This window comes from Platalea leucorodia (assembly GCF_965183815.1).
Source record: "Platalea leucorodia genome assembly, chromosome: 1".
Classification (NCBI taxonomy): domain Eukaryota; kingdom Metazoa; phylum Chordata; class Aves; order Pelecaniformes; family Threskiornithidae; genus Platalea; species Platalea leucorodia.
Window position 1 is genome coordinate 1,710,993 of NC_138823.1, and position 19,794 is coordinate 1,730,786.

General features: G+C 53.0%; 1 protein-coding gene across 2 annotated transcripts in view; it reads left to right on the forward strand.

Annotated features, from left to right (window-relative positions):
• The window catches only part of ZC3H3 (zinc finger CCCH-type containing 3), a 184,389-nt gene that overhangs the window by 121,757 nt on the left and 42,838 nt on the right, over positions 1 to 19,794 (forward strand). For both annotated transcript variants that reach the window (XM_082314797.1, XM_082314798.1), the window contains exons 5-6: positions 1,947 to 2,140; positions 17,275 to 17,356. In XM_082314797.1, coding sequence (XP_082170923.1) covers positions 1,947 to 2,140; positions 17,275 to 17,356 — 276 coding nt within the window. The remainder of the gene's footprint in view (positions 1 to 1,946; positions 2,141 to 17,274; positions 17,357 to 19,794) is intronic.

Below are 19,794 nucleotides of genomic sequence, written 5' to 3' on the forward strand. Positions count from 1 at the left end.
ACAAGCCCAACTCTCCCAGCCTTTCTCCAGAGCAGAGGGGTTCCAGCCCTCGGACCATTTCCGTGGCCTCCCCTGGCCCCGCTCCAACAGCTCCATGTCTGTCTGGTGCTGGGGACCCCCGAGCTGGAGGCAGGGCTGCAGGGGGGTCTCAGGACATGGGAGCAGAGGGGCAGAATCCCCTCCCTCGCCCTGCTGGCCATTACAGCCAGGAGACCTTTCTCCAGGTCCTCCAGCCAACTCTGGCTGCAACCTTGGGTTTGCGGAGGTTTGCTGTGAGCTGCTGGGTGGCCCACGGGTGGCCCTGCTGTCCCTCCTGCCATCGGTACCTTCAGCCAATGATGCCACCTCTATGGCTTTTTGCAAGTAACCTCGTTTTGTAAAAATTAAGACTTGATGCTTCTCTCTGGAGCAGTTTTATGAGGACCGAGCCCTTGGGGAAACGGGAACCGGGGCAGCAGCTTCTTTGTGCATTCCCCATCCCCTTCGCAAAAACCAGGCAGCAATTCTCCGAGCTCGGTAGCCAGTGGCAACAGCCCGATGAAATGAATAGGCTGTCACGCTAAGCACTAAGAAATGTAACTATTACATTTTACAATTCTCTTTTTCTTTGCAGCACATGTTCATTTAAGGGTAATGCTCTCCGGGGTTTGCATTCTGCTGATAGGATAGCGGGATCTTAATTTACAGATATTCTCCAGTAATGCGCGGTTTATATACGTTCCGTTAATAGCATTATGAGCATAGTTTGGACTAATACAAAATTAGAGCTCTAATTTGCATAAACAAATTACTGTTTGGATTAGCGCTAAATGGGGAAGACGACTGATAGTTGAAGAGATTTGATTTGGCTGCAACGGCTCTGTTTGTATAACGACGTATGTAGGAAAATGAGCTGGGTGGCTCCGCGCGGGTTGGGAGGGAGGTGGGATGGCGCAGGAGATGCCAGGTCATGAACTGGGGCAGTTTTTGGTGACAGATGAGCCCCTCTGGGACATATTTATCCCCAGGGTGTCACTTCAGAGCTTACTGATCCTTCAGAATAACCGGGATCGCAGCTCCTGACCCATCGCTGCCTCGCTGCAGGGTTTGTGGGTGCAGGGGGGAGATGAGGAGGTGGAGGGGGTCCCCAGTGCTGCCCACTCAACCCGCCGTGGGTCCCAGCATCCGCTCCAGGTGACCGATGGGGGACGGCAGCAGTCTTGGGCAACTCATCCCATGCAGGGATGTAGCAAAACCCTTGCAAGAGCCAGATTTGGGGGGGGGAAATAATATTAAAGTTATAGTACTTAGTAATAATAATTATGATACCAAAAATATCAAAGCTTGTAGAGCTCCGTAAAACTTGGCTAAGCTCAGCGGAGGTCCCACATTGCCGATTTCCTCGTGGGATTGCATCCACGTTTCTTTCTCTGTTTGCTGCTGGGGTTGGACCTCAAACCAAGGGTGTGAGATGGGGCATCAGCCCCGACAGCGTGGGCTCCCCTGGATCCCATTTCGGATGCCCCAGGCTGCCTATTAAGAAGCCACATTCCAGCAGCGCGGATCGAAGCCGTGCCGTGTGCGAGGCGTTGGGGTCGATGGCAAATATCTGCGGGGTTTAGGGACAAACACCTTTGCTGTGTCCTAGCAGGCTACGGTTGGGTGGGGACCTGACCTTCAGCACGTGGTCTCTTCTCCTGCGGCTTTGCCGTGGGCGAGCTGGGGGAAAGGAACGGCTTTTTCTTGCATGGAGGAAGCGGTACCAGGGGGAGAGTCCTGGAGGGATGCTTTTTTCGGTGTAAATCACAGGGAATCAGAGCTTCTCCTCTGTCCACGGCAAGAGCAACCCTGGTTCTTCCCTGCATCACCCCCATCCTCAGGCAGCCGAGGGTTTGCTCTCGAAGCAGCAGCTCCTTGCGATATCTTCCCTAGTTTGGGCTTACCTTGACTTTATCGTTTTCTTGCAGATCCCCGCTATTAAACCAAACGCGCCCATCGCCTCAAGGCGGCAAGTCCCAGCACGTGCAACAGAGATGGAGGAGCAAAGGCTATCGCTGCATCGGCGGGGTGATGTACCGAGTGTCGGCGAATAAACTCTCCAAGACTTCCAGCACCCCCGGCCGGGGCAGAGACCTGAGCACCAAGAGCCCTGGCAGAGCAGGTGAGCAGCAAAAATTTGTCCCGGTCTGCATCCAAAATCTGTTGATGTCCCAGCTTCAGCGTTGAGGTCAGCTTTTAGCTCCTTTAGCTGGCTGGACGGCCGCGCCCAGAGAGTGGCGGTGAATGGAGTCCAATCCAGCTGGCGGCCGGTCACCAGTGGTGCTCCCCAGGGCTCAGTGCTGGGGCTGCTCCTGTTCAACATCTTCACTGATGATCTGGATGAGGGGATCGAGTGCACCCTCAGCCAGTTTGCAGATGACACCAAGTTGGGTGGAAGTGTCGATCTGCTGGAGGGCAGGAGGCTCTGCAGAGGGCCCTGGCCAGGCCGGGGCGATGGGCCCAGGCCCCGGGGTGAGGGGCAGCAAGGCTCAGGGCCGGGTCCTGCCCTGGGGGCACAGCAACCCCAGGCACCGCTGCAGGCGTGGGGAGGAGCGGCTGGGAGCTGCCCGGCGGGAAAGGACCTGGGAGTGGTGGTCGACAGCCGCTGGACATGAGCCAGCAGGGTGCCCAGGTGGCCAAGAGGGCCAGTGGCACCCTGGCTTGTGTCAGGAATGGTGTGGCCAGCAGGAGCAGGGCAGGGATGGTCCCCCTGCGCTGGGCACTGGTGAGGCCGCCCCTCGAGTGCTGTGCTCAGCGCTGGGCCCCGCACCCCAAGGCGGCCATGGAGGGGCTGGAGCGTGGCCAGAGCAGGGCAGCGAGGCTGGGGCAGGGGCTGGAGCACAAGGCTGGGGAGGAGCGGCTGGGGGAGCTGGGGGGGCTCAGCCTGGAGAAGAGGAGGCTGAGGGGAGCCCTCCTCGCTCTCTGCAACGGCCTGAAAGGAGGCTGGAGCCGGGGGGGTCGGTCTCTGCTCCCCAGGAACAAGCGATGGGACGAGAGGGAACGGCCTCAAGCTGCGCCAGGGCAGGGTTGGGTTGGGTATTAGGGAAAAACTTCTTCCCCGAAAGGGCTGTCAGGCCCTGGCCCAGGCTGCCCAGGGCAGGGGCTGAGTCCCCATCCCTGGAGGGATTTAAAGGACGGATAGATGTGGTGCTCGAGGACATGGTATAGATGGACTTGGCAGTGCTGGGTTAACGGTTGGACTCGATGATCTTAAGGGTCTTTTCCAACCTTAACGATTCTGTGATTCTATGATTCCCAGCCCACGTGTTGCAACTCATCCGCTGGCCTCGCAGGAGCCCAGACGCAAAGGTAATGGGCAAACCGTCTTTGCCAAAGCGCCTCCCCCGGCTCTTCTTGCTTTACAGTGGCACCGAAGGGAAAATAATGTAGAAGAAATGCAAGGTTTAAGAAAATTGAGGTTTTTCTTAACTCGGGCTTAGTTCAAGCTTGTAGAGACACGCCGTTAAACTTGTTCTTTTTTTTAACCTGAGCAAAGTCTTGGGCAGCTTCAGACGGCACCACAAGGTTAAACGTATTTGAGATGCTCATCAAATTACGTTCAATATTGACCTAAGAAAGACGGGAGGGTCATTCTGCAGATAGCTATGAAACAGGCATTTCGATGCAGTTACTGGCTTTCCATTTAGCTTCAATTAAATTTGTGTTTCAGCTCCTCTTGTACTTGACGCCTCAAGTGCGGCTCTTAGGCAAGGCCAGGTTTTTACCTGTGCTTAAAGTATTTTTTTGCGTTTCTACTTGAGGTCAAATATTTTTGCTCCCAAACTGCTTTATTGACAAATTTTGGGGACAGTTCAGCTGGAAATGGCAAAGCCAATGGCTTTGTGCCATTGTTTTTCTTTGCTGGAAGGATGAAGGGTGCGGAGACGAGTACGTTCGTGGATGATGCTGTAAATGAGGCAATTTAATGCCAAAGTCGTTTTATATAGAGTGGGAAAGCGGCTGAAGAGAGGCAATAAATAGCGCAGCGTCGTCGAGAGGTGCAGCCTCTGAAACTGCCTGCGCCCCGATTCGGGTGAGCGTTCTGGGGCGTCCTGGGTCGTTTTAAACCCACAAAGAACAGGGATTAGGGAGGGCAGGAGCTTTGTGCAGGCACAAAAATCCTATCAGCAGGAGAGCTGAGCAGCTCCGGGAAGTTTGAGAAGCATGAGGAAAATTAGGAGCAAACAGCGACACCTCAATAAAGAGTAAATAACTCCCCCCGCCGCTCGTACGCAGCTGGTGAGTGGTGTTGGAGAGAAAATGGAGAGGGGAAAACGAGGGGCAGGCCGAAGAGGGACGGCCGGTGATGATAAATCCTTACTGCACATCATTGCCGGCGGGGAGGAGGGCAGAGATTTAGCTTAAAACACGGATTAGCTGCCTGGGCACCCGGGGATGGGAAATGAAGACGCCTGCAGATGATGACAGAGATGAGGATGCTGCGGTGGCCGAGGGGGCGCGGAGCCGATGGAGCATCGCTTTCAGGTAATCTCCCTTCTGAGAGCATTAAAGGGATGCTCGGCAGCAGTTTGGGGGTGGTTTGCTGGTGTTTTTGCAACTCAGCTCTGCTCGGGACAGATTTTCGGTGGCTGACGAGCCTGCAATGTCCTCCGCGCTGCTGGCTCTGCAAATAGGTACGTGCACGCTCGTGAGCACGCATCCGTACGGCTTGTTTTGAAGTCGGCGATCCTACCTGCGAGCTGTTAAATCCATAGCTTTGGTGCTGTGTCTGGAAGAGGATGGGCAAGGATCAGCCTTCGGAAGCGTGGAAAAAAGGCCATAAAGTGAGCTGAGGGGTCTGTAGAGCAAGCAAATCCTGGCGTCAGTGACATTGGATTTTTTCAAGAGCTTTGCTAACGGCAATGGGATTTTCCGAAGTGTCTGAATCAGGGTGATGAGCTGCACAAAACCAACTCGAGGGTGGTTCTGCCATAAGCACCGTCCCCAGGCGTTGAAGCTGTCACCGAAGGCAGCAAACATCTTGCTGGAGGGCAAGAAGAGGGGTGAAACCCCCAAGACCTGGGCAGGGAAGATGTTAGATGGAGCAGGTCTGGTTTTGGGGCCAGGATTCAGGACAGAGTTGGATCCCTATGAAGGGTCCAGGGGAGAAGCGATGGCTGGAAGAACTGGAAGAGTGGAGGACCTTGGTCTGTGCAATCTGAAGAGGAGGAGGTGGAGGTAGTGCAGGTCCCCAAGTTCATGAAGAGCTGCCAAGCAAAGGAAGGATGTCTTCTCCATGGCCAAGTGGAGCAGCCAAAAACCGAGGGGCTTAAACTGTTGCAGGAAGGGTTCAGGGAGAGCTTCCGAAGGATGAGGATTATGAAGCGCTGGAGTAAGTTGGCTGGGTTGACTCTGAAATCTCCATTATTGGGATTTTTTAAAGAACAAGTTAAATGAACTTCTATTTGGGGAGGACACAGGTGGAGTAGGTCCTGCCTTGCAGCAGGGACTCAATGATCTTAAAGGTCTTTTCCAACCCCAAAAATTCTGTGATTCTGTGAAGGAGGTGGACTTAAGCTTCTGCCTAATTTCCAGTCAATGCATTGGTGGCTTTAATTTAGGTGCTGGGAGATGGTGGGAGGACTTGACTGGCTGCCACCGTGCTTAAATCGCTATTTCTGCTGCTGTTGGGAGCACCAGCGTTTCCGAGGCAGCTTTTCCCAAGCCTAGATCTTGAACATGCCATATTTAAAATGCTTGTTCCAGACTATTGTTTTTTTTTTCATTTATCTAAATGCAAGAAAGTCTCTAAATTTGTCTGGCCGCTGGGAAACAGCAAAGTTGTGCGTAGGCAACTCAGCAAAGGTTGATGGATTCAGCCTGTCCGTGAATATCCACCACCGGGCTGGGATCAAGTGGAGAAACGCCAGCCCAGAGCGCAATTTCTGGGAGAGGGATCGAGCCAAAGGTTCAACGGGAGGATTTTTGTAAATTCAGGCATTGCTCTTGGGGTTTTGCTGGCGGGGATTTGGGGTATGGGGAAGGAAACAGCAATGATTTTCAAGGGATTTAGTTTGCAGAGGTGACCTAAACGAGTCACGAGTGGTGTTCCCGGTCACGAGTGGTGTTCCCCAGGGCTCAGTACTGGGGCCAGATCTGCTCAGTATCTCTATCGATGATCTGGATGAGGGGATCGAGGGCACCCTCAGTCAGTTTGCAGACGACACCAAGTTGGGTGGAAGTGTTGATCTGGTGGAGGGCAGAAAGGGTCTACAGAGGGATCTGGAGAGGCTGGATCAATGGGCCGAGTGCAATTCTAGGAGATTTAACAAGGCTCAGTGCCAGGTCCTGCACTTGGGTCACAACAACGCCATGTAACGCTGCAGGCTTGGGGAAGAGTGGCTGGAAAGGTGCGCGAGGGAAAAGGAGCTGGGGGTGTTGCTTGATACCCGGTTGCTTATGAGCCAGCAGGGTGCCCAGGTGGCCAAGAGGGCCAGCGGCATCCTGGCTTGTGTCAGGAATGGTGTGGCCAGCAGGAGCAGGGCGGTGATGGTGCCCCTGCGCTGGGCACTGGTGAGGCCGCCCCTCGAATGCTGTGCTCAGCGCTGGGCCCCGCACCCCAAGGCGGCCATGGAGGGGCTGGAGCGTGGCCAGAGCAGGGCAGCGAGGCTGGGGCAGGGGCTGGAGCACAAGGCTGGGGAGGAGCGGCTGGGGGAGCTGGGGGGGCTCAGCCTGGAGAAGAGGAGGCTGAGGGGAGCCCTCCTCGCTCTCTGCAACGGCCTGAAAGGAGGCTGGAGCCGGGGGGGTCGGGCTCCTCTCCCAGGCAGCAAGCAACAGGAGCAAACGGTCTCAAGTTGTGCCAGGGGAGATTTAGATTAGATATTAGGAAAAATTTCTGCATGGAGAGAGTGGTCAGGCATTGGAACAGGCTGCCCAGGGAAGTGGTGCAATCACAGTCCCTGGAAGTGTCCAAAAACGGTGTGGATGTGGTGCTGAGGGACCTGGTTTAGAGGTGGGCCTGGCAGTTAGGGTAGCGGTTGGACTTGATCATCTCGGAGGCCCTTTCCAACCGTAATGATTCTATGATTCTAAAGCAGCTTTAAAAAGCAAAGAATCAGTAAAAGGCAGGGGGTGAGCGCGCACCAGCGAGCACTGGAGTGCTGCAAATGCTTTTCCCCCTTTTTGATCTCGGTTTTAAAATAATGAGATTTTCATGGGGATGTGCAACTGTCTCGGGGTCAGCAGGTCGGACCTGGTGGTGGGGAGAGAGCTGCTCCCCATCGTGGCTTTGTCAGGGGTGATGGGGCTCGGAGGAGGTGCGATCCCCCCATCTTTCTTTCCCCACTGGTACCATGTCCTTTAGCAAGGTCTCGTTTAGAGCAACAGGTTTAATTAGTCCCACTTTGGGACCGAAGGTCCCTTCCAAGGTTATTTTCTATAAAATACAAACCCATCTAGTTATGTTTTTTAAGATATTTCTTACTTTGCTGTAGCCTCCTTCCCCCTGCCACGCGGCACATTGGGTCCATAAAGCCCTGGTAACTGGTGTGTGTCGGGATTTTCATCTCAGCTTTCAGCTCTCGCCAGAATTCATCCTCCTTCGCAAGGATGAATTCAACAGACACCGGCGTCTCTTGCTTTACGATAACTGGGGCTGGCAGGGCGGAAGATTTGTGTGCGCTCATCGGGTACGAGCCTTCACACGTTTACTCAATGCTCTGTGTTTTCAACACTTGACAAAGTTTATTTAAAAGACGAAAAAAACAGCTTTTCCTTTCCCTTCCAGTGCCAGACGCTGTGTGTTTGGGGTAGCAGAGAGATGGGAAACGCTCCTGACAGTTTAATAGCTTGGAGTTTACTTATGGTGGGTTATAATTCTGCTGTTTGCCTGAATTTATTGGGTTGGTATTTTGTCTTTTCGTGGCCCGACTACAATAAGAAACACGATGCTGGTTGTTGCGACCGATCCATCAGTGCCGTCGTACCAGGCGAGCAGGATGGGCAACCGTTTTGATGCTGGGGGTAAGTTAAAATTTGGTCCTGGGGATGCACTGCCTGCAGCCCTGTGCTGTATCAGGGTCAATCTTGGGGCTACCAGGAGCGATAAAGCAGCTCACCCATCTCCCGGAGCAAGGAGGAGAGCAGGGGTTTTGCCGCGGCTCATCCGCAACCCGTTTCATTACCGGTGGCGCGGCGTGGGGGACGTCCAGCTCGGGGACAGGGAAAGCATCGTTGCAAACCCAGAAAAAGTTTCTGGAGGTGTTTTCAGCAGAAAGAAGCTGCCTGGAGTGATTCGTGGTTTTGGGCATCACGGTGGTTTGTGTGGCTGCTGAGAACTGTGCTCTCATCACACGTGTGGCTCTGCTCCCAAAGGGCTCGCTGCAAGTTCTTATGCCTGTCTCCCGAACACTACAGATGAATTATAGAAATAAAAAGACTTTTTGCTTTCCCAGCCAGCTGGTGAGCTCAGATGTACCGTAACTCAGCCGCTCCAGCAAGGATGGAAGAGGCTCAGAAGAAAACATCTGGCTGCAAACGCAGGGCTCGGACACCCGCTCCTCATCCCGGTGCAGGACAAAGATGCAGTATCAGACATGGAAAAAACCTTTACCCCTGGGCTGGTGTTGGCAGTAACCAGTATTTCTGCAAAGATCTATTTTTCACTTTGCAGAAGTATTAGAAAATAGGCAGCGGACGGTGTGGAAAGCATTCGATATGTTGCAATTAATTAAGCAAGCGTAATAATTGGGTTTCTCCGCTCACAACGAACCTCTCCTTCGTTTCTTTCTACAGCTGCTAAGGCGTTATTCAGACACTTGAGGAATTTCCATGAAATTGGGGAAAGAAGCAAAAGGTCCTGGCAACATAGCATTTCACAAAGAAATTTGAAAGGGAAAATAAGAAAAAAAAACCCCACAGCCCTGTACAAGATTGAAAGCAGCAGAAACCAAATTAAGGTTTGACATTGTCCGGAAAGCAGCCCTGACCCCAATCTAGGCACGAGCCGCCGCCGCCGTGATGAGAGGTATTGCACACCGTGAGCTGGGGCTGGCTCCGGTGGTGTTTTGCTGCTGTCCCGGCTGTTTCCATGGGCAAACCCTCACCTGCACGGCTTCCTCGGATGAGGTTTTGTCTCCTGGGAAGCACACGGGAGCCCTGGTGTGACAAAAGGCTGGTGGCTTTGGGGACCGTAGTGTGGCTGGGCTTTGCCTGCCGGAGGGATGCTCATGGGTGGCAGCCATGAGCTGCCATTTATTTTATTTATTGGTGGTTTTCAATTTTTCTCCGCAACGGTAGGACCCAGAAGCCTTGGAGATACCCGTATTCTCTCATGATTGCTGAGCACCCAAAAGTGGAGGTTTAAGAGGAGCTTTAAGTTCTGCACTCTGTGCTGGGTTAAAAACTGGCTGGACGGCCGCGCCCAGAGAGTGGCGGTGAATGGAGTCCAATCCAGCTGGCGGCCGGTCACCAGTGGTGCTCCCCAGGGCTCAGTGCTGGGGCCGGTCCTGTTCAACATCTTCATTGATGATCTGGATGAGGGGATTGAGTGCACCCTCCGTAAGTTTGCAGATGACACCAAGTTGGGTGGAAGTGTCGATCTGCTGGAGGGCAGGGAGGCCCTGCAGAGGGACCGGGCCAGGCTGGATCAATGGGCTGGGGCCAACTGTGTGAGATTCAACACGGCTCAGGGCCGGGTCCTGCACTTGGGGCACAGCAACCCCAGGCACCGCTGCAGGCGTGGGGAGGAGCGGCTGGGAGCTGCCCGGCGGAAAAGGGCCCGGGGGTGTTGGTCGACAGCCGCTGAACATGAGCCAGCAGGGTGCCCAGGTGGCCAAGAGGGCCAGTGGCATCCTGGCTTGTATCAAGAACAGTGTGGCCAGCAGGAGCAGGGCAGGGATGGTGCCCCTGTACTGGGCACTGGTGAGGCCGCACCTCGAGTACTGTGCTCAGTGTTGGGCCCCTCGCTGCAAGAAGGACATCGAGGTGCTGGAGCGTGGCCAGAGGAGGCCAACGAAGCTGGTGAAGGGTCTGGAGCACAAGTCTTATGAGGAGCGGCTGGGGGAGCTGGGGGGGCTCAGCCTGGAGAAGAGGAGGCTGAGGGGAGCCCTCATCGCTCTCTGCAATGGCCTGAAAGGAGGCTGTAGCGAGGTGGGGGTCGGTCTCTGCTCCCTAGGAACAAGCGATGGGACGAGAGGGAACAGCCTCAAGCTGCGCCAGGGCAGGGTTGGGTTGGGTATTAGGAAAACTTCTTCCCCGAAAGGGCTGTCAGGCCCTGGCCCAGGCTGCCCAGGGCAGGGGCTGAGTCCCCATCCCTGGAGGGATTTAAAAGCCGGGGAGATGTGGTGCTGAGGGACATGGCTTAGTGGTGGCCTTGGCAGTGATAGGTTAACGGTTGGACTCGATGATCATGAGTCTTTTCCAACCTCAGCGATTCTATGATTCTATGATTCTCTTAAAATTTATGCCTGTTTCTGATCACAGGAGGATTGTTGGGAACCCCAAAAGTTGTTTTTCTTAATGGAGTGGAGACCATATCCTGTCTTTCCTCTGCCCTGCTGCGTTTGGAGCATGGTCCCGTGCTCGAGGGGAATCAGAATCATCGAATGGTTTGGGTGGGAAGGGACCTTCAAAGCTCATCCAGTCCAACCCCCCTGCCATGGGCAGGGACGTCTACAACCAGATCAGGTTGCTCACAGCCCCGTCCAACCTGGCTTTTCCAACCTTAACGATTCTATGATTCTCCTGAGCTGCTGCCATGTGTCTCCCAATACAGCTGTGACGGTGACATGGCCATGGCTTTGACCGCAGAGGAGCAAGTTATTTCTAAACACGTGGTTGAGTTCAACCCTCCAGGGCTGAAGGTCTTTCCCTACCTCTAGATGTGCTCCCTCCCTCCCCCCTGCTACCTTACATCCCCTCCTGCCTCAGTTTCCCCACCTTGCTGCCACAGCATCTTCGTGCACAGCTGAGGAGGCTGAAGATGCGAGCTCCTCCACTTCGTCACGCTGAAGACGGATGCCTGATGCTCATGAACACGGTTTCGGATGCGGTGGGAGAACTCCACGCTGGGCGAAAGGAGGAGGAAGATAACCATGGCGCAGGGAGCCGTGCGCTGGAAGAAAGTACGCTCTCGGCTCCTTGTTTACCAACTAATTTTAGAAGTGCTGAGCGCTGCAGAAACGCGCTTTCCGCATTTGCAAGGATGATAAAGTGCTCGGCACCGCTGTTGGGCCGGCTGAGGGCTTGCGTGAACGATGCTCTCTCCTCTGAGCTGCTTGGCTTTTTAAAAAAAAGAAGGGAAAGATTTAAGACCGGACAGCTTGAACACGTTGGGACCGAGTGGTGGAGGGGTAAGGAAGAAGTTGGTGGAGGAGAGATCAAGCCAATGCACCGAGGTGTGAGAACAGCGAAAACTGGAGTGGTGCTTTCCTCGGGTTTCAGCTGGCTTTGGTGTCGCTTGTGCTGGGACCTGCTTGTGCCCAGCCCCTTCAAGCTCAGTCCCTTGGCTTTAGGATCGCTCAATCCCTTACCCCTTTTGAGCTCAATCCCTTGGCTTTGGGATCGCTCAATCCCTTACCCCTTTTGAGCTCAATCCCTTGGCTTTGGGATCGCTCAATCCCTTGGTTTTGGGATCGCTCAATCCCTTACCCCTTTTGAGCTCAATCCTTTGGCCCCTTAAACTCAATCCCTTGGCTTTGGGATTACTCAATCCCTTACCCATCTTGAGTTTAATCCCTTGGCCCCTTCAAGGTCAATCCCTTGTTTTTGGGATTGCTCAATCCTTACCCCTTTTAAGCTCAATCCCTTGGTTTTGGGATTGCTCAATCCCTTGGCCCCTTCACGCTCAATCCCCTGGTTTTGGGATTTCTCAATCCCTTACCCCTTTTGAGCTCAATCCCTTGTCTTTGGGATTGCTCAATCCCTTGGTTTTGGGATCGCTCAATCCCTTACCCCTTTTGAGCTCAATCCTTTGGCCCCTTTGAGCTCAATCCCTCGGCTTTGGGATTACTCAATCCCTTACCCATCTTGAGTTTAATCCCTTGGCCCCTTCAAACTCAATCCCTTGTTTTTGGGATTGCTCAATCCTTACCCCTTTTGAGCTCAATCCCTTGGTTTTGGGATTGCTCAATCCCTTACCCATCTTGAGCTCAATCCCTTGTTTTTGGGATTGCTCAGTCCTTACCTCTTTTGAGCTCAATTCCATGGCCCCTTCAATCTCAATGCCTTGGCTTCGGGATTACTCAGTCCCTTACCCCTTTTGAGCTCAATCCCTTGTTTTTGGGATCACTCAATCCCTTGACCCCTTTTGAGCTCAATCCCTCGACTCTGGGATTGCAGGCGCTGGTGGGCAGGGACCTGGTCTCCTCGAGGATCACCGCTAGATCCAGCACTGGTGTAGACCAGAGCTTGCAGAGCTCGGGAGATGCTCTGCAGCAGCCGCTCCGGGCTGTACAAAATCGAACCCAGAGCGTGCTTCGTTAATTGAGGTTGCTCGTGACCGCCTGACCCAGGGACGTGCGTGGTCCTGGTAGGAGCTGGGGTGCGAGCAGGCGGGAGAGTGCAAAAAACTGCGGTCGTGTAGTGGCAGCTCATCCCTTGTTTTGCTGTTACCTTCTGGAGAGTGAGGGCTTCTGCTGTCCGGTGAGTAAAATAAATTACCCCCAGCAGCTGCTAGTGCTGATCGTCGGAAACAGTGGAACCCACTTAAATGAATAATAATTAAAGAAATAAATTTCCCCGTGTGCCAGCCTCAAAACTTTTTGTTCAGCAATAAAGCGAAGGAGAGCCTCACAAAATGAATCGCTTGGCTGTTTCCGAAGTAGGCTGCCTGTGTCGCAGCGGGCGAAGCGGGGTTATAATGGGACTTATTAAAGGAGCCGGCGTGGTTCGAGGCAGCCTTTTCCTAGTTGCCAAGGTCATGCGTGAAACAGGCTGAGCAGAAGCACGTGCGGCTAACGGCAAAACCCCTTCCCTTGAGGAGTAAAAAAATAACGGGAAGCTGGGATGAGCCTGTTACGGTCATCCCCGAGCTGGAGCGTCGGATGGCGGAGCCGATCGTTGGCCGGCCGTGGTCGCTTGGGCAAAGCCCCGGTTGTTTCCCTCCCTGTGTAAGATTTCCATAAATGATCCTTGATTTGCGGCAGGTGGGCAGCAATGGGCTCGGTGGTTTCCTCTGTCCCCAGGGAGGGTGACCTGCACGGTGGGCACAGGCCGTCCCCCTAAGGATGCTCTCGCCCTCTCGCACATCCCTTGGCCCCGGCGCACCCCGGCTCTGCAACTTCTCCCTTTTCTTAGGCTAATTCCATTTTCTACAGTCTTTCCACCGTATAAAAAATAGATCAGATGTGCAAACAGACCTTTCCACACGATAAGGGCCTGGTCCTTGAGTTGTGCCCTAGGAACAATAAAGTCCTTCCTAAATAATTCAGCAGGTAATAATTAACCCTGCTCCCTCCGCGCAATATTTGCAGCCGATTTTTAACGTGCATTTGTTGCTTTGCAAACCCTTGGGCGAGGGGGAGCGGAGCAGAGGTTTTGGAGCTGGATGGAAGCATCCTGCTCCCCGGGCTGGCATCCTGGAAAGCACCGCCCGTTGTTCCCGAGCGTGGTTCCTGGGCTGCCAAGGCAAATCTCTGCCAACCTTTCCCTGGAGGAGAAGGACCAGGATGCAGGAGAGGGACCCCCTCGAGCCGGGTTTTGGGGTTACGGAAAAAGAAAAGTCCTAATTTATGTATGGGTGTTGGTGGATGGGAGCGGTATCCGACCTCCTCGTTTTAAGCATTTTTTGTGGTTGTGGAGCCTTCGACAGGGATAAATCCTGCCTCTTTTCCATCAAAAGGTGGGATTTCGAGCAGGAGGCTGTGGAAAGCACCGCGGGACCGCTCGGCTGTGGATTCCTTCAGAGGAGTAGGGGAAAAAAAAAAAAAACCCACAAACCAACGGAGTTAGGCTGTAGCCCCCGCTATTAATCATAGCTGTAATCATGCATTTAATGAACATGACAGCTCCCGCTCCCTCCGGAGAGACGCGTCGAGTCTCACGGCTGGGTTAGGTACAGCAATCACTTCTCGACGCTCGCGCTTGATAACACCGAGAGCCGCCGGAGCAGCCAGTGTCAGGTTGGGATGATGCATTAAGAGAAACAACCCCGTTTGCACGGGCCGTGTATTTCCTTACAGATGATGCTCTTCAAACCGACTAAATCATTAAGAAGAACGAAAAAAAAGAAAAGCAGAGAGAGAAAAACACCTGTCCCTTATGCAGGGTATAAAATATCAAGCCTGACGCCGCCGTGCTGTGTGTAATCAGTTAAAAAGCCCTTAATGTGCAGTTCTTGATGCTCTCCCCAGCAACTTTTCTTTTTTTCCAGCCGTGTTTTTTTTTTCTCCCCTTCTTGTTCCCGCTGCCTTTCAGCGTGCACGCGGGGGGATCTTGCCACGCCACTTATTTAAATCGTTGCAGCGCGGGACTTTTGCGCTACAGAGGAAAATGTGATACGGGATGTGCGAGTTGCTCGCCCGATCCGACGGCGCCGCTGCGTCCCGGTGCCGATGCTCTCCCCGGCTGGAGAGCAACTGGGGAGAAGAACGGGACAGATTTGGGACTGGCATCTATCCTGCAAAATAAAAGTGTGTTATGCCTGGGCCAAATGAGGTTCCCAGAGATCAGAGTCAAACCCTGGGGGCATCATTTCGCCTTTTTGTTTAATTTAGTCCAGACCGCAGCAACTTTCAGCTCCTAATTTTTTAATTTAACCCTTATCCAGTTCTCTGGTGTCTTTTGCTCAGCCCCGGTTTCACACCGCCTGGGTTACTTTGAGAATACGGATACACCCTGAATCTCCACTGTCTGCAAAATACCGGATGCTTCGTATTTATTAATGCCAGTCTCTTGGTAGCGGCTCTAACTGGGCATCCCGAGGAGGTAACCACTCTAAAAATCAAAACTTGGGCTCCTTGGACCTCCTTAAAGGTCTGAGGCATCAAACTCACTCTCCTGCGTCTCCTCCCTTGCTGCTTTGATGCTCACAGAGCCTTGCTTGTATTTAAACTTCTTTTTGCACGCTGCAAAGGCTTCTGAAAATACCATCGCGCCGGAGCCCGAGTTTCCTCCGTAAATCCCAATCGACGTCGAAACGCGGAATTACGGAGCTTCTTAACCAGCAGTGTTACGCAGCGCAGGGCTGTCTCCTCCCGGGTAAATATTTAGGTGGTTTTCTAATAGTTATGAGATGATTTGCACTCAGGATGAGTAATTAGGCGGTGGGAAAGCGTGGATGAAGGGTTGCTTTGCCAGCTGGCCATCTGATGCTTTGCCAGACCTGGTCGGCGTGCTGGCGGGATGCATCTCACCCGGATTTTGCCGTGGATGGGACCGGCTCTCGGGCGGTTAAACTGCCTCCAGGCTGCGAGTTAATTCACAGCAAGCGCCCGTAATGGGAGATGCGCGTTGCCTGTCCACGTATAACAGCATGACTTCTTGCCAGAAGATAAAAGCTGAGCAAAAAAAAAACCCCAAACATTATGCCATGGGTGTATTTTTGCTATATATAAACTTAAAAACCACTGGCATGAGGCTGTCACACCTTTTATTTATTTACTTATCTATTTATTTCTTTAGTGATTCCGCCTTTCTGGCTGAGATGTGGTTGTCAGGCTGCTTTAACTAAAAGGGTGGCACACAAGCACGGGAGCGTGTTCATCCCCGAGAGTCCGCTTTTATGCCCAGGTATTAAATATTTAGAGAAATTGTCTGCTGCCCTGGGGAGCCAGCTCCTGGTATAGCCCGTCCTGCTGAGCTTGCTTTAAGGAGCATTAAACATAATTGCAGAGGGCTGAGGGATGCTCCATCCCTACCCTAATGGTCGGACTTTAATTTGGGTCTTTCTCCCTGCATCAGTTGGGAGGTCAACCTTGCTCGAGCGCGCTGGCCTCTTAACCCGCGTCCTCGCTAAGAGATGCTCTGCGCGTCTTCGGAGAGACCTGAAGTTGATGTGCCTTTATTTTAGCGCTGAAAACCGGTTGAAAAGATGCTGCTACAGCAAGGCAGCTCTGCGACGAGGGGGAAGCCAAGAAAAAAAAAATGGAAAAAACCCCTCAGCGGTGGCTTAAATGCCCGGTTGATACTCGACGCGCTTGCGGCAAGCTTGAGTGAGCTTGCGGCAAGCATGAACGTGCTCGCCGGTGAGTTGCACGGAGCTTGCTCGATGTCTCTGATCGACAGGCATGTGTCGCCCGTGCCGGCATCGCGCCTGCGCCAACTGCTTTTATTTGCGGAGGGAACAGATGGGGCTTCGCCGACGCCGGCAGCCCGAGTGACAGCTTGCGCGCGGGGAGAGCGCGGTGCCGCGCTATCAAATTCCACTCGCTCACTCCCCAACACGCCCAGGCTGGCAGGTGAGTGACTGAGCCGCTCTCGTACCACCTGGAAAGCTGCGATACAGCCTTTATTTTCAATTCATTCTTTCCTACGCCGGTCAAGGACAATTTAATTACGCGCGCGTGCGTATCGGAGGCAGGCGCTGGGCTTCCCCAGCCGGCTGCCAGGAGCAGCCAAGCCAAGCGTGGAAATTTGCTGGACCGATAGCGCAAGCGTGCGAATTGCCCAGAGAGGTTTTTTTGGCACGTTTGGGTGCCGAGGGGAAAGGTCCCCGCTGTGTTTGGAGCTGGCAAGGAGCCCTTTTGCCGTGGCTGCTCCGGAGGTGCCGGCAACGTGGAGGTCCCTAAAGAGCATCCTCACCTATCTGGGCTCCGGGAGCGGCTTGCTTTGGGTTAAGCCATGAGATCATAGAATCACAGAAGGGTTTGGGTGGGAAGGGACCTTCAAAGCTCATCCAGTCCAACCCCCCTGCCATGGGCAGGGACGTCTACAACCAGATCAGGTTGCTCACAGCCCTGTCCAACCTGGCCTTGAATGTTTGCAGGGATGGGGCATCTCCCACCTCTCTGGGCAACCTGGGCCAGTGTCTCACCACCCTCAGCGTAAAACATTTCTTCCTCCTATCCAGTCTGACTCTCCCCTCTTTCAGTTGAAAACCATCACCCCTTGTCCTATCAGTCCAGGCCCCACTAAAAAGCCTGTCCCCATCTTCCTTACCAGCCCCCTTTAAGCACTGACAGGCCACAAGAAGGTCTCCCCGCAGCCTTCTCTTCTCCAGGCTGCACAAGCCCAACTCTCCCAGCCTTTCTCCAGAGCAGAGGGGTTCCAGCCCTCGGACCATTTTTGTGGACCTAAGGTACTGAGGGCTGTGTGAATTCCTGCAAAATTTGATGATTCTAAGCAAATGACCGATGTTTTTTTCTCTGTTTCCAACAGCGAGGTTGCACTGTGCACCCAGCCCTGGCTTCTCTCCATCCGGCTGCCTGAACAGATCAGCCACGAGCCGATACATTGCCAGGTCGGTACTTGCGGGGAGGAACGGCGTGCTCCCCCTCTCGATGCTGTGCGTGATTTATGCTCAGGAGGGTGTCAGCAGCTCGAGACGCAGCTATTGACCGGGCTGTTTATTCGGCGAAGCTCTGGCCGCTACTTTTCCCCCCAGCGTCTGCTACGAGGTGCTTTTAAGCTCAGCAGAAAGCCACGGTTTATGCTTGGAAAGGGTTTGAAAGGTTATTAGTGGATAGCAACACCTTTCTTCGAGCAAAGAACACCAAATCCTGCTCGGAAAGTCCCTTTTTAAATCAACCGTATTGTTCTCAAGGGCTGTTTTGGGTTTTTTCCCCCAACTTAGAAGCCCATCCCAATTTAACCCAGCAAACCCGCAGGTTTTCCTTCTTGCCGTCCCACCCACAAACTGGGAACCTGCCACGTGGCAACTGGAAAGCACCGTGTATGCTGGAGAATGCGTTGCTGGTGTTCAGAGCCCTGCCAGATTTCTCCTTGCCTTTTTTTTGTTGTGCTACAGATGTGCCACATATCACTGTGTCCTTAAGTGTGAGCGTTTGCAGACAATTCCCTTTTAATTGCAGCAGACTAAAATGTATTCCTGAAATAACGTCTGTTCCAAATGTCTGTATACAGACATAATGCCAGATTCTAGCTGTATTTTATCATATCCCACCACTAATATCAACTGATTTAAAATGTGTCACGGGAGTTCATTGGTCCAGCTTGCAAATGCTTTCTGTGCAGGTCAACGTGCCGGTGACCTGGCCAGGTATCACAAGTAGCCACGGTGTTGGCTATGGGAGAGCCTTTTTTTTCAATATCATAATTTCAGCAAAGAAATATTCTTTTTTTTTAAAGCCTTGCCTTGCATTAGCCTTGGAAGCAGCTCAAGAAGCAATTTGTGGTGGGGTTTGGTGTCCCCCGAGCCATTCGTGATGAAAGAGGTGGTGGCATTTCTGATGCTGAAATGGGGCTTTCACATTCAGCATCTTGGCTGGATGAAGTTGTCTTTTTCTCATTGCATTTTAACTCAAGAACTGCAGACAACCAATAATTATAGAGGTAAAAATGTGCGTTCCCCCCTAAAATAGTTTCCTTGAGTGAGTATTTACCGTGGGCAACGCTACTGTGACCCTTAGAGCTGTGGTTCTCGCACAGGGAGGACCAAGACTGTGGAAATACATAAATATTATATAATATTTCTATATTATACATATCTTAAAATAATTTTGTATATAAATATTTCTCCTTAGTCTCTAAGGAAGCAATGCGTACAACTGCCCAGAGAACCTAAGGCGAGGGGTTTTGTTTGCCCTACCCAGAGCACTGTGTCCTCTGCAAACTTGAGTTGACCGTGCTGTACCGTCTAATGATCTGCTCGGAGAGATCAAACGTGCCCTCCGTGGCGTTGCATTCACCCAGATCTCAACACTTCCCTCTTCCTCCTGGTCCCATACATCTCTAAAGCTGCTGGGTAATTACCTCTTCAGCTGGAAGCTTATGGAAAACGTGTGCTAAGCAACTTTTGATCTCATTAAGGAACTTCTAGTGGTACCGGGCAATTAATAGCGAGTTTTTCTGATATTTGGTGTTACCTTGTGTTCCTGCAGCTGTCACGTAGGCCCTCATTCATTGAGGTCCATAAGCAGGTGCCCACTTGAAGACCTTGAATAGCCCTGGGACGTGCAGCGGGCCAGCTGGCAGGGACACGTGCTGAAGTGTCCTCTAAGTTGTTCAGCGTTTGCGTCCTGTGCTGCACGAGCCCAGCCCGGGAGAGGATGTTTTCTGCCTCACCATGTTCCCCAAAACTGCAGGAAGCTCTCTCCATGCTCATAAAATCATAGGAGAGGACCATGGTCATGGAGGTGGGAAGGGATCTCTGAAGAGCTCTGTCCTTCCTCCTGCCCCGCAGAGCCTCTTGTCCTTCCAGCATATCTCTCTGAGCAGGTCTGGTTCCACCTTCTCTGCGCCATCCCATTAAGAAGTCACAGAGGACAATAAGATCCCCCTTGGCCTTCTCCTTGCTGAGCAAATCAGCCCGTGGCCTCTGCTCAGATGTCCTGTGCTCCAACCCCAACCTTCTTGGTGGCCTCCACTGAACACACCGCCATCCATCACTGTGTTGTACTGGGAGCCCCAAACTGGACCCAGTGCCCAGCTGTGGTCTTGCAATTGCCAAATAGAGGGGATAGATCCCCTCCTTCGTCCTCCTGGCTGCACTCCTGCTCATAGAGCCCACGGTGTGGTTGGTGTCATCACCGCAAGGCCACCTGGCTGGCTCCTGGATGCCTTGTTGTTCCCCAGGGTTGTCTTCTGCAGAGGTGCTTTCCAGGCCACAACCTGTCGTGCTGCATGGGGTTAATTCTATACCAAATGCAGGTGTTTCCAGGGAGATTGTCCTCTTCTTGCAGATTTTTAAAGATTCAGGGTGAAGTTGGCCAAAAATCA